Source organism: Carcharhinus amblyrhynchos, chromosome 6, assembly GCF_965287045.1.
Source record: "Carcharhinus amblyrhynchos chromosome 6, sCarAmb.v2.hapA, whole genome shotgun sequence".
Taxonomy (NCBI): Eukaryota; Metazoa; Chordata; class Chondrichthyes; order Carcharhiniformes; family Carcharhinidae; genus Carcharhinus; species Carcharhinus amblyrhynchos.
This window is the reverse complement of record NC_137329.1, coordinates 69,578,393-69,595,347: the sequence shown is the minus strand read 5'-3', so window position 1 is coordinate 69,595,347 and position 16,955 is coordinate 69,578,393. Positions and strand designations below refer to the sequence as shown.

At 45.0% G+C, this 16,955-nt stretch overlaps 1 protein-coding gene across 1 annotated transcript in view; it reads right to left on the bottom strand.

The window, feature by feature from the left end:
• The window catches only part of tmem178bb (transmembrane protein 178Bb), a 323,270-nt gene extending 306,793 nt beyond the window's left edge, over window positions 1-16,477 (bottom strand). The window contains exon 1 of the mRNA XM_080191666.1: window positions 15,630-16,477. Within this exon, the coding sequence (XP_080047792.1) occupies window positions 15,630-16,008 (379 nt within the window). The 5' untranslated portion in view covers window positions 16,009-16,477. The remainder of the gene's footprint in view (window positions 1-15,629) is intronic.
• Window positions 16,478-16,955: the final 478 nt, after the last annotated feature.

Genomic DNA, 16,955 nt, shown 5'->3' with positions numbered 1-16,955 from the left:
CTGAACTATTTGCCCTTACTTATGCGTGCGTCATTGCCTCCAGCCAATAGGTTAATGTCCACACAGACTCTCGTTAAGCTTTTGGTATTGCCCATGACTTTGGGCAGTTGTGGACACTCCAAGTCTTCCTTATCTTATCTGGGGTCGCGGTCACACACAGACAATTGATTGCTAATCTCCTTTCGGCTACCCAACTTCCGTCTTATTTCACCATGATTAAGTGTACGAGTCAGATCAATGGTCGTGACTTTATTTTTCAAGATAATGACAAGACGGATCATGCCGCTTGGCAGCTGCAGCCGATCCATTCGGGCAAATAGTTCCCCTTTGTTATTAGGCTGCCACCAATATCCAGTTATCTGATCTCTCTGGTGTTATTCGTTTACAATCTGAAACTCCCCACTCGGAAAGAGTTGCAATGGCTGCTGGCCCAATGCTCCCAGTATTCCAACAGCCTTTGGTGTTCCCCATATGGGTGTGCTGTGGCTCCTGCTTCACGCTTGCCCACATGTTACATGAGTTTACCCATGAGCAAAGGGGGGGACGATCAGGATGGCGCAGCAGGCATGGTTCGCACCTATATTTTCCATCATGTCCTTGATAGGTACGTCCCTGTCAGGCAGGAAAGAAATGGCCGAGAGAGAGAACCATGGTTCACAAAAGAGATTGAATGTCTTGTCAAGAGGAAAAGGAAGCGTATGTAAGGATGAGAAAACAAGGTTCAGTCGGGTCGCTTGAGGGTTACAAGGTAGCCAGGAATGAGCTAAAAAAATGGCTTAGGAGAGCTAGGAGGGGGCATGAGAAGTCCTTGGCGAATCGGATAAAGGAAAACCCCAAGGCTTTTTACTCTTATGTGAGAAATAAAAGAATGACCAGGGTGAGGTTGGGGCCGGTCAAGGATAGTAGTGGGAACTCGTGCATGGAGTCAGAAGAGATAGGAGAGGTGATGAATGAATACTTTTCTTCAGTGCTTACCAAGAAGAGGGGCCATGTTTTTGAGGATGAGAGTGTGATACAGGCTGTTAGGATGGAGGAGGTAGCGTTCTGAGGGAAGATATTTTAGCAATTTTGAAAAACCTGAGGGTTGATAAGTCCCCTGGGCCAGATGGGATATATCCTAGGATTCTTTGGGAGGCAAGGGATGAGATTGCAGAGCCTTTGGCTTTGATCTTTGCATCCTCACTATCCACGGGGATAGTGCCAGAGGACTGGAGATTGGCAAATGCTGTTCCTCTGTTCAAGGAAGGAAATAAGAATGACGCTGGTAATTATAAGCAGGTTAGTCTTACTTTGGTGGTCAATAAGTTAATAGAAAAGGTCCTGAGGGACAGGATTTATGACCATTTGGAAAGATGCAGCTTAATCTGCGATAGCCAGCACGGATTCGTGAAGGGTAAGTCTTGCCTCACAAATTTGATTGAATTCTTTGAGGAGGTAACTAAGTGTGTGGATGAAGGTAGAGCAGTTGATGTCGTATACATGGATTTTAGTAAGACGTTTGATAAGGTTCCCCATGGTAGGCTCATGAACAGAGTAAAGAAGTGTGGGATAGAGGGAAATTTGGCCAATTGGATAAGTAACTGGCTATCTCATAGAAGACAGAGGGTGATGGTAGATGGAAAATTTTTAGACTGAAGACCAGTTACCAGTGTGTACCACAGGGATCAATGCTGGGTCCTCTACTTTTTGTGATTTTTATCAATGACTTGGAGGAGGGGGGCTGAAGGTGGGTCAGTGAGTTTGCTGATGACACCAAGTTTGGTGGAGTAGTGGATGAGGTGGAGGACTGTTGTAGGCTGCAAAAAGACATTGATAGGATACAGAGCTGGGATGAAATGTGGCAGATGAAGTTTAACCCTGATAAGTGCAAGGTGATTCATTTTGGTAGGACAAATTTGAATGAGGATTACAGGGTCATTGGCAGGGTTCGGAGGAATGTGGAGGGATAGAGAGATCTTGGGGTTCATATCCACAGATCTCTGAAGGTTGCCACTCAAGAGGATAGAGCCATGAAGAAGACCTATAGTGTGTTAGCGGTTATTAACAGGGGGTTTGAGTTTAAGAGCTGTGGGGTTATGCTGCAACTATACAGGACCTTGGTGAGACCACATTTGGAATATTGTGTTCAGTTCTGATCACCTCACTATAAGAAGAATGTGGAAGCATTGGAGAGAGTGCAGAGGAGATTTACCACGATACTGCCTGGTTTGGAGGGTAGGTCTTATAAGAAAAGGTTGAGAGAGCTAGGGCTTTTCTCTTTAGAGCGGAGGAGGGTGAGAGGCGACTTAATAGAGGTTTATAAGATGATGAGGGGGATAGATAAAGTGGACGTGCAGAGACTATTTCCTTGGGTGGATGTAGCTGTTACTAGGGGGCATAACTATAAGGTTCATTGTGGGAGATATAGGAGGGATGTCCGAGGTAGATGCTTTACTCAGAGAGTGGTTGGGGTGTGAAATGGACTGCCTGCTGTGATAGTGGAGTCGAACACATTAGGAATTTTCAGGTGGTTATTGGATAGGCACATGGAGCACACCAGAATGATAGGAAATGGGATAGCTTGATCTTGGTTTTGGACAAAGCTCAGCACAACATCGAGGGCCAAAGGGCCTGTACTGGGCTGTACTGTTCTATGTTCTATAAAAGTTACCACTCAATGCCTGCTCTGCCAGTGCCATAACCCTGGAAAGACACTGCCAGTGGCTGCAGCGGTAGGCCCACAACTGTGGGGCCCTTTTGTGCATTTATAAGTGGACTTTATACAAATGACAAAATGTATAGGGTACAGCTATGTGTTTGTTTTCTTGGTAGGTAGAAGCGTACCTAACCAGAAGGGATGATTCTGTCATTGTAACTAAGTTATCATTACATGAATATGTGCCTAGGTTTGGGATCCCTAAGGTCCTGTCTAGTGACAATGGCCCCCATTTTATGGGGAAAATAATCCAGGAATTATTGAAGGCATTACATTGTAAACATCACCTTTTCTGCCCTTACCATTCCCAGTCCACAGGTGCAGTAGAAAGGCAGAACAGAATACTAAAGAATAAGCTAGCTAAGTTGTGTGGAGAAACACGATTGAAATGGCCCAAGGCTCTATCTCTGGCCCTCATGACCACGCGCTCTCATCCCAATCGTGCTACCTCTGTCAACTCATGAGATAGTAATGGGATGTCCCATGCGCGCTTACCTGCCTCCCCACCCCTTACCACTAAACAGATGGATATCCACTCCCTGAATGAAGGAATGTTGGACTAGTGCAGAGAATTAACTAACTCTCTCAAAAGTTTGCACTCCCAGGTCATGAGGCACAGAAGAAAGTTGCCACTCAAGGATGCCACATTACCAGCCGGGAGACTCAGTTCTTGTAAAGGCCTTCCAGAGGAAGCACTGTCTGGAACCTTGTTGGGATGGCCCTGACCAGGTTTTGCTGACCACCCACATAGCCATAAAAATCAAAGGGCGACCTTTGTGGATTCCTGCCTCTCACGTTAAATGGATGTTGACCCCAGAGGGAAGCTCTTGAATAAGGAGCTTGATTGAACCATCAGGATACAGGCTTTGGTCTGGACTCTGTACCTGGCTCTTGGAGGGGCACAGGCTAATAATTCCACAATCCGAAGGATGCAGGCTGTCACCTCACAGGGCAACCAGACCCAATGTTGGATCTGTACTCACTTCCCTAACACCTCCGCCTCATTGGAGATGCATTTTTTGGCTGTCCCTTCAGACTCTGCATAGTCCGATGGTGACATGGGGGTCCTCATCCACCGTGCACCTACTTGGAGGCAACAGCCCACCTCTGTGGCTGTTAAGGAGCCAGCTTGGCTGTGCGTTAGAAGGAATTATATCCGTGGTAGCACTCGGGTGAGTGATTAGCCATTGAGTCCTTGTACCTACCTTGCTGATTATGACTACCTGCCTGATTCCGCTTCCACAATCTGGCCATTAAGGGGCCAGATTAGCTGTGTGTTAGAAGGAATTATTTCCGTGGTAGCACTCAGGTGGGCGATTTGCCATTGAGTTTTTGTGCCTATCTTGCTGATTATGACTACCTGCCCAATTCTGCTTCTACAATCTGTCTGGTCCCATGACATCCTTTTGGGAGTGCAAGGGTAATGAGTCATCATGCAGCCTGCACACAAGGTCAACCTCACGTACTCCAATCAGAGTAGGTGTGATTGCCAGCGATCTTACAACCTCAGCCCTAATGACTCTGCCTCCAATAGATTTCCAATGGCTATTATACTAAAAGAACAGGGCCTTGTAATTATAAGAATTAGTCCAGGTGCCCTGTTGACCCTGTAGGCTTCATTGGACCGAAGGGCCTGTTTCCCGTGCTGTGCTTTAAGCTTCGATGGCAGCCATGATGTAGCAATGCCAGTGTTGGACTGGGGTTAACACAGTAAGAAGTCTCACAACACCAGATTAAAGTCCAACAGGAGTTACTTGTTAGTAAACACCACTAGCTTTTGGAACGCTGTTCCTTTGTTAGGTGAGTGGGGAGTTCTGATCACAAACAGGGCATATAAAGGCATACACAGTTTACAGAATACTGATTAGAATGTGAGTCTTTACAGCTAATCTGCTATTCAAGTCTTAAAGGTGCTACAACAACGGATGAATGAACACCGTTCGACAATCACCAGGCAAGACTGTTCCTGTTGGCAAACACTTCAGCAGTCACAGGCATTCGGCCTCTGACCTTCGGGTAAACATTCTTCAAGGCGGCCTTCACGACACACGACAGCGCAGAGTCGCTGAGCAGAAACTGATAGCCAAGTTCCGCACACATGAGGACAGCCTCAACCGGGATCTTGGGTTCATGTCACACTATCTGTAACCCCCAGGACTTGCCTGAACTTGCAACATTTCACTTACTGTTCTGTCTGGAGACAACACACATCTCTTTAACCTATGCTTAATGCTATCTCCACTCACATTGTCGGTACCTTTAAGACTTGAATAGCTGTAAAGACCCACATTGTAATCAGTATTCTGTAAACTGTGTGTGCCTTTATATGCCCTGTTTCTGAACAGAACTCTCCACTCACCCGATGAAAGAACAGCCTTCCAAAAGCTTGTGGCGTTTACTACCAAATAAACCTGTTGGACTTTAACCTGGTGTTGTGAGACTTCTTACTGGCTTTAAGTTTCAACAGGACTTGCCATATCCGTTGTTACGCCCAGAGGAATTCTACCCTTGTTCAGCAGTGACTTACCTTTTGCCAAAACTCCACATACTGGTACCCAACCCTCATTTGCAGTGGTTCATTTTGACTTTGTGGGAGCAGGGTATACAAAACCCTCTCTGTTGTTTGGGCCAGCACCTGCATCGTAGGCCATATTGTTCCTGAGGCTTTTGGGGTCAAAGGCCTAATGATCCACTCCCTCTACAACCACGTAGGATCTATGGGGCATCACAAACAGTTGCCCAGAACTCGTTAGTCACCCTTAACACTGGTTTCCACCAATTTGTCCAGGCCCTCCTCCCAAGTTGGGCATCTCAGAATTAGAAAAGGCCATTCTTAATATTTCTGCTATCTTGAACTTAATTGAGAATAGTACTGTGGACACCATTCAGGGTCTGCAGTTGGAAATTCGGTCCCTTCCTAAGGTGGTGCTATAGAACCGCTCGGCCCTTGATTTCTTATTAGCAGCGCAAGGCAAGTCTGTGTGGCTGTAATGAGACACGCTGTTTCTACATCAATGAGGATCATAGGATGAGACCGATGTGCATATTATTCAGGAACAGGTGCGTCTCCTGCACTCAGTTGCTCAGGAAAAGCCTGTTGACTGGTGGGGTTAGCTCCCTAACATTGGGGGGTGGTTTGGAGGCTTTTTCAAGACTCTTCTCAAATACTTTGTTGTGGGCTTTGCCGGGCTCACTGTCCTGTATGTTGTTATCCAACTTTTCCTTTGCTACATCCGCTCTATTTGCTGCCCTCACGGTTCTACCTACAACCGAGCTCCCCATCTCTTCCTTCTCCTCCCAGCCGATGAATCAGCCAAGGAAGAAGTCTGAAAACTAATGCACATAGAGTTCGTGGAGGGCCCGTCGGATTGTCCTTAAAGGACAAAACAGGAATGTGGGAGTTGGAGTGGGTCTGCTTGATCAAGCATAAGTAAGTATTGAGATCCACTTCTGGGAGGATAAGGATGTTTACTGAACATTGTGTGATAAAATGGCAAGGACTCAGTATATCTGCATGTATTGTAATAAATATGCAAACTAAGGATTGAAAACATGCTGAATTGTATTGGTTTGAAGTACACACCAAACTGTACTGCTATTGGTGTTTTAACTGGTTTATATTGGCTGCAAAATGCTATCATTGAAACTGTTTTACAGAATCTGATGATGTGGATGTGTTTACTGTGTTTACAGAATCTGGTCAGAACATCGTAGTGGGACCCATTGTGTTACTATGTTGTTCTCCTTGTGCACAAGAAATAAAGGCGTAGTTTTTGAGTACTCACCGTGCATCATCCAGTTAATCTCGACACAGTTATCCCAATTAGATAATATTCTAACCTTGGTTATGTGAATAATCTGCATCAGATGAAATACTGTCTTTGCACTTAAAAATATATGTTTGAAATGTTCAATTCCTACTTCAATTGAGTGGAAATACTTATCCAATGACACAAATCAATGATTTGGACTCAATAAGGTATTTCTTTATCATGTGCCCACATCTCTCTGACCATCATCTCTGAAAATTCAAAATGTATCCTCAATGTATATAGTAAATTGAACTAAATGGGATATTCCAATCAGCTATTTGGATAATCTATTGGGGATATTTTTCACTGTACCTGTACATAAGTTCATTGTCTGCTCACCGAAAGCACAAATTTACCAATACAACAGTCTAACATCACTTATCAGTAGTGGCAGTCTAACATGGCAAACTACTACTAGAATTTTCATATCATTAATGGTTACTCACAGTCCAATGTCATTCAACAGTGTTCCCATGTCCTGCATCGTCCCTTGGTACTGCCAATCTAACTTGATAGCAATGGTTGTTGACGTTACTGAAAAACTGGCATAACCAGCCTACTTTCCTCAACTAGCAGTATTCAGTTGGAGTAATCAGTTTGTTAATCCACCATTGGTACTGCCTCCATCTGTATGCATTTGAATAACAGTAAGTAGGACTGCAATTATCTTCCAAATGTCAAAACAAGTACTATCAATCAATACTGCTGTCGAGAGCTAACAGACAAACACAAACAGCAAGGTTTCCAACATTTTCAACGACTGATAATAGTCCAAAAGGGCAGTATTCTGGTGAAGTCTTTCGCGAGAGCTAGCAACATAAAATCACTAACTATGGCTACCAGTTCACCGTAACTAACCAACAGAAGCTCTCTAATATCTCTAGCTGCTTACTGGCTTAATATCAGAAAGCAAATGTGTCAGTCTTGTGTAACCAATGCTGCTAGAAGTCAGCAGTCAATGACTAGCACTAGCAGGCAAATGATAATGGGTGTGCCTAAAGCAGCATTAGTCACTGCAGTTTCCTCAATCCAGTATCTTTCCAAAACATATCACTCACACGGCTGATCCAGTATCACTCGCACTGCTAATTCAGTGGGTGGGACTTTCCAGCCACACTCAATCCAGCGCCGGAATTTCCCACCCAAAATCAATGGACATCAGCATGTGTGCTACGGTTCCCATAGCAGCAGGGAGGGAATACTACATCCAAAATCACTGAAGCTGCTACTCCAACATCATTCACACAGCGAATGCTGTGACACTGCTAATCCAATATCACCGACACTGCTAATCCAATATAACTGAAGCTGTTAATCTAGTATCACTGACACTGCCAACCAACATCACTGATGCTGTCAACCAATATCACTGACGCTGTCAACCAAGATCACTAATGCTACAAATTCAGTATCACTGACAATGCAAATCCAATATCACAGACACTGTTAATACAGTATCACTGATGCTGCTAATACAGTATCACTGACACTACTAATCCAATCTTATTTACATTGCTACTCCAATATCACTGCTGCTGTGAATCCAGTATCACTGACGCAGCAAATCCAGTATCACTGCCACTGCTAATCCAGTATCAATGACGATGTTAATCCAGTATCAATAACGATGTTACTCCAGTATCAGTTACTCTGCTAATTCATAATCACTGATGCTGCTAATCCAGTATCACTGACGTGGCTAATCCAGTATCACTGACGTGGCTAATCCAGTATCACTGACGTGGCTAATCCAGTGTCACTGACGTGGCTAATCCAGTGTCACTGACGTGGCTAATCCAGTGTCACTGACGCTGCTAATCCAATATCACTGACATTGCAGCTTCAATTTCACTGACGCTGCTAATTCAGTCTCACTTACACTGCTAATCCAGTATCACTGAAACACCTAATCCAATATCACTGACACTGCTAATCCAATATCACTGACGCTGCTAATCCAGTACCACTGATGCAGCTAATCCAATATCACTGACACTATTAATCCAGTATCACTGACACTGCTAATCCAATATCACTGACAGCACTAATCCAGTATCGCTGACACTGCTAATCCAATATCACTGACACTGCTAATCCAGTATCTCTGACACTGCTAATCCAATATCACTGACACTGCTAATCCAATATCACTGACACTGCTAATCCAATATCACTGACACTGCAAATCCAGTATCACTGACACTGCTAATCCAGTATCACTGATAGCGCTAATCCAGTATCACTGACACTGCTAATCCAATATCACTGACAGCACGAATCCAGTATCACTGACACTGCTAATCCAATATCACTGACAATGCTAATCCAATATCACTGACAGCACGAATCCAGTATCACTGACACTGCTAATCCAATATCACTGACACTGCTAATCCAGTATCACTGACACTGCTAATCCAGTATCACTGACGCTGCTAATCCAATATCACTGACACTGCTAATCCAGTATCTCTGATGCTGCTAATACTATGTCACTGACACTGCTAATCCAATATCACTGACACTGCTAATCCAGTATTACTGACACTACTAATCCAGTGTCACTGACACTGCTAATCCAGTATCACTGACACTACTAATCCAATATCACTGACACTGCTAATCCAATATCACTGACGCTGCTAATCCAGTATCACTGACACTGCTAATCCAATATCACTGACGCTACTAATCCAATATCACTGAAACTACTAATCCAATATCACTGACACTGCTAATCCAATATCACTGACACTGCTAATCCAATATCACTGACACTGCTAATCCAGTATTACTGACACTGCTAATCCAGTATTACTGACACTGCTAATCCAGTATCACTGACACCACTAATCCAATATCACTGACACCGCTAATCCAATATCACTGACACTGCTAAGCCAGTATCACTGACACTGCTAATCCAATATCACTGACACTGCTAATCCAATATCACTGACACTGCAAATCCAATATCACTGACACTGCAAATCCAATATCACTGACACTGCTAATCCAGTATCACTGACACTGCTAATCCAGTATCACTGACACTGCTCATCCAGTATCACTGACACTGCTAATCCAATATCACTGACACTGCAAATCCAATATCACTGACACTGCTAATCCAGTATCACTGACACTGCTAATCCAGTATCACTGACACTGCTAATCCAGTATCACTGACACTGCTAATCCAATATCACTGACACTGCTAATCCAGTATCACTGACACTGCTAATCCAATACCACCAACACTGCTAATCCAATCCCACCAACGTTGTTAATCCAATATTACTGACGCTGTTAACCCAGTATCAGTGACACTGCTAATCCAATATCACTGACACTACTAATCCAGTGCCACTGATGCTGCTAATCCAGTATCACTGATGCTGCTCTTCCAGTATCACTGACAGCGCTAATCCAATATCACTGACACCACTAATCCAATATCTCTGGCGCTGCTAATCCAATATCACTGACACTGCTAATCCAGTATCACTGACGCTGCTAATCCAATATCACTGACACTGCTAATCCAATATCACTGACACTGCTAATCCAGTATCATTGACGCTGCTAATCCAGTATCACTGACACTGCTAATCCAATATCACTGACGCTGCTAATCCAGTATCATTGACGCTGCTAATCCAGTATCACTGACGCTGTTAATCCAGTATCACTGGCACTGCTAATCCAATATCGCTGACGGTGTTAATCCAGTATCACTGACGCTGTTAATCCAGTATCACTGACACTGCTAATCCAGTATCACTGGCACTGCTAATCCAATATCACTGACGGTGTTAATCCAGTATCACTGACGCGGTTCATCCAGTATCACTGACGCTGTTCATCCAGTGTCACTGGCACTGCTAATCCAGTATCACTGAAGCTGCTAATCCAATATCACCGACGCTGCTAATCCAATATCACTGACGCTGCTAATCCAATATCACTGACGCTGCTAATCCAATATCACTGACACTGCTAATCCAATATCACTGACGCTGCTAATCCAGTATCACTGATGCTGCTAATCCAATATCACTGACACCGCTAATCCAGTATCACTGACACTGCTAATCCAATATCACTGACACTGCTAATCCAGTACCATTGACGCTGCTAATCCAGTATCACTGACACTGCTAATCCAATATCACTGACGCTGCAATCCAATATCACTGACGCTGCAATCCAATATCACTGACGCTGCTAATCCAGTATCACTGGCGCTGTTAATCCAATATCACTGACGCTGCTAATCCAGTATCACTGGCGCTGTTAATCCAGTATCACTGGCGCTGCTAATCCAGTATCACTGACACTGCTAATCCAATATCACTGACACTGCTAATCCAATATCACTGACACTTCTAATCCAATATCACTGACGCTGTTAATCCAGTATCACTGGCGCTGCTAATCTAGTATCACTGACACTGCTAATCCAGTATCACCAACGCTGTTAATCCAGTATCACTGGCACTGCTAATCCAATATCGCTGACGGTGTTAATCCAGTATCACTGACGCTGTTAATCCAGTATCACTGACACTACTAATCCAGTATCACTGGCGCTGCGATTCCAATATCACTGACGGTGTTAATCCAGTATTACTGACGCTGTTCATCCAGTATCACTGACGCTGTTAATGCAGTATCACTGGCACTGCTAATCCAATATCACTGACGCTGCTAATCCAATATCACTGACACTGCTAATCCAGTATCACTGACGCTGCTAATCCAGTATCACTGACGCTGCTAATCAGTATCACTGACACTGCTAATCCAATATCACTGTCGCTGCTAATCCAGTATCACTGACGCTGTTAATCCAGTATCACTGACGCTGCTAATCCAGTATCACTGATACTGCTAATCCAGTACCACTGACGCTGCTAATCCAGTATCACTGCGCTGCTAATCAGTGTCACTGACACTACTAATCCAATATCACTGTCGCTGCTAATCCAGTATCACTGACGCTGTTAATCCAGTATCACTGATGCTGCTAATCTAATATCACTGACGCTGCTAATCCAGTATCACTGACACTGCTAATCCAATATCACTGGCGCTGCTAATCCAGTATCACTGATGCTGCTAATCCAATATCACTGACACTGCTAATCCAGTATCACTGACACTGCTAATCCAATATCACTGGCGCTGCTAATCCAGTATCACTGATGCTGCTAATCCAATATCACTGACACTGCTAATCCAGTATCACTGACGCTGCTAATCAGTATCACTGACACTGCTAATCCAATATCACTGACGCTGTTATTCCAATATCACTGACGCTGCAATCCAATATCACTGACAATGCTAATCCAGTATCACTGAATCTGCTAATCCAGTATCACTGACGCTGCTAATCAGTATCACTGACACTGCTAATCCAGTATCATTGACGCTGCTAATCCAATATCACTGACGCTGCTAATCCAGTATCACTGACGCTGCTATTCCAGTGTCACTGACGCTGCTAATCCAGTGTCACTGACACTGCTAATCCAATATCACTGACACCGCTAATCCAATATCACTGACACTGCTAATCCAGTATCACTGACGCTGCTAATCCAGTATCACTGACGCTGCAATCCAATATCACTGACACTGCTAATCCAATATCACTGACGCTGCTAATCCAGTATCACTGACGCTGCTATTCCAACATCACTGACGCTGCTAATCCAGTATCACTGACGCTGCTAATCCAATATCACTGACGCTGCTAATCCAATATCACTGACGCTGCTAATCCAATATCACTGATGTTGCTAATCCAGTATCACTGATGCTGCTAATCCAATATCACTGACGCTGCACTCCAATATCACTGACACTGCAATCCAATATCACTGACTCTGCTAATCCAATATCACTGATGCTGATAATCCAATATCACTGACGCTGCTAATCCAATATCACTGACGCTGCTAATCCAATATCACTGATGCTGCTAATCCAATATCACTGATGCTGCTAATCCAGTATCACTGATGCTGCTAATCCAGTATCACTGACGCTGCTAATCCAGTATCACTGACGCTGCTAATCCAATATCACTGATGCTGCACTCCAATATCACTGACACTGCTAATCCAGTATCACTGATGCTGCTAATCCAGTATCACTGACACTGCTAATCCAATATCACTGACACTGCTAATCCAATATCACTGACACTGCTAATCCAGTATCACTGACACTGCTAGTCCAATATCACTGACACTGCTATTCCCATATCTCAGTCACCAATAATCCAGTCTCACTCTCATTGCTCATCCAATATCAAAACTGAAGCTCATCCAACATTATTGGTTGTTCCTAACTGTGTCTCGTAATCCTGTTGAATTTACTATTATTGCTGCATCTAACCTTTGGAGTTAGGATGTTGTGATTGTGTCCTCCTATTCCATATACACTGTTCTCATTGTGTTACCAGCACTGCTCTGTAGCCCTGCAGTGTTTGCTGTTGATTTAATTGTCTCATCCTTGAAGGTCTTCAAATACTGAAGACACAGTTTCCACCCACGTAAGTGTAAAGCAGTTGGTAACACTCTCAGTTACAGTTTTGCAGAAACACAGACACCCACCAATAACTGGCTCATCGTGGAACAGTCCTAAAAAAATCATACACAGCATGGAATTCCTCTCGCCATTTGGAAGCTGTGAATTATATCATACTTTACTGCTGATCACACTGTCTCCTCCACCAACACAATCTGCTATAATTCAAAGCCATGAATCTGCTCATGTCCCTCCTGGCAATTCAGAGCCATGCTTGATGTCACCTCATCAGCATCAGCCTCCTCTCCCACCCCTTTAATCCTTGGATGTACTTCTTGGTGTTAGTTTTAATTTCTCAGTGTTATTAAGAACTTGCCAGCTGTTCTTGGCACCTCCATTCCCTGGCCCATAGTCCCATTTTGGACAACTGGCAAATCTAAAGGAGACAACTTTAATCCAGAGGACCCAGATGCTAGAGTTTTGTTTTCTTCCACAATTAAATCTTGTTGTTCAAAAAGAAGGGAATAATGCAGACATTCCAAAGATCTCCACATGTTGATTGGTTGTATAAGGGCTAACTGATTTAAAGAGCACTTTCCATCATCTCTTAACAGTCACGGAATCATGATTTACTGTTTTGCGAAATTTGAGCTGACGTGCTAATTTTTTGGTCTATTGCATTTATCCATGAGGTTTACAGGCCAGATAAGCTCCAATCTCGTCCATGTACTGATAAACCTTTTGGCCACCTGCTCCCCTCGGAGTACACAGTTGGTTCCTCATATTGCTGGGTTAATGCATCTCAACTAAGGCAGCACTGAAGCTGGGGAGAGGAGAGAATGAGGGCACAAAGCTTCTTGCTCCTGATGACGCACCTCTGCACCGACGCACCTCTGCACCCACCGCCCCCCCCCCACCCCCATCCCCCTAGTCACCCACTATGCAGATGAGCTTGGAACCAGATTCTAACTGTGCATCCTCCTGGAAAAACAGCCTCCCAACAGAGAGCAAGCAAGAGCCCAGCAGGAGTGAGTAACGTCAGGCACTGGAGGAGAGACTGGGGGCTGGTACAGGGTAGGTTGTGAAGGAAGTGAATCAAACAATTCAAGAAAGCATTCCAGCCTACTAATTCTTGGCTGCTCTACAGCTAGGATCCAGGGAACTATTAGGAAACCTGTGCTTTATTTGCGCCTCTTCCCAAAAAAAGTGTTTCCAATCTGTCACAAAATATCTGATGCCCTCCTCCCTCTCTCAGCCCCAATGAATTGTACACCATTTAATCACCTCTCCTCAGCCATTACACATTTAGATGTTCTGTGCTCTACCTCCAGCAGTTCAAGCTTAAACTGTCAGCCAAATACAATTTATAATCAGAACAAACTTGGGTTGAAAGGATTAAATTGTGGGAACAGGTTGCACAGGGCAGGCTTGAGATTGAGGAGTGATCTAAGTGAAGTAGATTGATAGAGAAAAATTACTTCCTTGGGAAGTGGTGGGGGTGGAGGTGATTCTGGGACAGAGGGGGCAGATTCACAAATGGAGTTGATCTTGGGAAGCCTTTGTCACACAAAGAGTAGTGGAATCAGAAACTCTCTCTTCCTGAAAACTGCTGAGAGTGGGAACTCATCGGAAGTGTCAACGCTGGGCTTGATAGATTATATTCAGAGTTAAGGAAGACTCTTAGCGTTGGGGGTTTTAAGGGTTAGGAAGGGGTATTAAGGGTTGTGGAAGGGTATTAAGGATTAGGCGAGGTTATTATGGGTTAAGGAGGGTATTCAGGTTACTGGGAGGGTATAAAGGATTATGACAGAATTATAGAATCTCACAGTGCAGAAGGATGCCTTTCGGCCCACCAAGCCTGCTGCAACCACAGTCCCACCCAGACCCTAACCCTATAGCCCCATGCATTTACCCTAGCTAGTCCTCCTAACAGTAAGGGACAATTTAGCATGGCCAATCAATCTATCATGCACATCTCTGGACTGTGGGAGGAAACCGAAGCATCTGGAGGAAACCCACGCAGACACAGGGAGAAGATGCAAACTCCAAAACAGACAATGATTCAAGTCGGGAATCAAACCCGGGTCCCTGGTGTTGTGAGGCAGCAGTGCTGACCACTGTGCCACCATGCCGCCCCAGGGTGGTTATTAAGAGTTAGGGAAGGATATTTTGAGGTAGTGAAGGATGTTAAGGGTTAGGAAGGGGTATTAAGTGTTGGGAGGGTATTAGGGATTAGGGAAAGATATTAAAGTTTTGGAGGTATAGAGGGCTTTGGGCGGCATTCAGGATTGTGAAACGGTATTAAGTATTAGGGAGAGGTATTAAGTATTAAGGAAGGGTATTAAGTATTAGGGAGGGGTATTAAGTATTAGGGAGGGGTGGTTTAGGGACGTGTATTCGAGGTTCTGGAAGTTAATAAGGTTAGGATGTTATGGATTGGGGAGAGTATTCAGAATTAGGGAACCAAGTTAGGTAAATGGGAGTTAGCCCTGCAGATTAGCAGACTCGATGGGCTGAATGGTCTCCTACTATATCTATCATATAAGCCCCCAACACACACACACACACACACACCGCCTTACCTTTGGCGATCAGCTCGGCGGTGTCTTGGTCAAAGCCCAGCCGGTGGCACCTCCTCCAGAGCCCGGTGTTGGTGGAGTTATACATCCTGCTGCACTCATCCGCCGCGCTCATGGCGAAGAGCTGGCGCCGGTTCCTGGCCACCAGCAGCTTCTCCTCCCAGCGGTCCAGCTGGTCGCGGCTGGCACGAAGGGGCAGGTTGTTGGAGGTGTAGATGAAGCCCGGGTGGTTGGTGCGGCTGGCGTAGTTCCTGCAGCGCTCCCGGTGCCTCCTGGCGTCCGTCTGGTACCAGTGGTCGGAGCAGATGGCCACGGCCAGCATGGCCAGGGCGCACAGGGCCATGGAGAGGCCGGCGTAGAGCAGGAGCCGCCCGGCTGCCATCTCCTTCACAGCATCCCAGCAGAAAGCAGCAAGAAGGAGGAAGGTGCAAGTGGAGCAGGAGAGAGAGGGAGGGCAGAGCACTCACTATCCACCCCTGCAGTGTGGCATCGCTTCACACAGATTGCCCCCTTTACAAACAGTGCCTGGCACAGGTGGAGCCTTTTGCATCAATAGGTTGGGCACATTTGCAGACTGGGCATCTCCTCTGTCAACAGCCAGGCAGCCCTTCCTGGCCTCACCTCAGCAGCTGAAAAAGCCTCCACTCACAGATTCTCCACCATTTCCCAGCAACTGGATCTGCTGCCTTCCTCCCCCTTCGCCTGGTACCCTGAGATTTCACACCTCCCTCCAAAATACCTCCCAAAGCACTCAGCTGCCCCTCTGCCTTTTGTTCAGAGGCTAAACAAAGGACCCTCCAAAAAGAAACTGCATCCAATCTACCCTCAGCACAGCCCTGCAAAACCCCGGACTGAAAATCTCCCAGGAAAGAAATAAGAAAAATCAACCGGAGAGAACCCTGATGTCATTGAGCCCGAGGCAGGATCATGTTTTATTTATCTCCCTCCTTAAAGCGAGGACGTCTCATCGCCAGAGCTTCAAACAATCCCGGCTCGCCGTTACCCCCACTGAATTCCCCGTCATTTTCCATTGGCATTTTGTCAATTGTCTCACAGCTGAAGACAAAACAACCTCTCCTTCAATATCAAAAGCTGTAAAAGCTCAGACAATGCCACGCCTCGACAATATGTCGGTTATTCGTTGTTTATTTTTTTTAAAAAAAAGATTCCTCTGTTTAATATTGCGGCGGGAATCTTTTTCGTAACAATTCGTAAAAAGACAAACCGACATCTCTACGAGGATGCGGATTGATTTTGGTACATAGACGTTAATTACAGAGCGTTTTATTGTGTGGCAGGTTGTGATTAAAGCAACACTGCACCGCAATG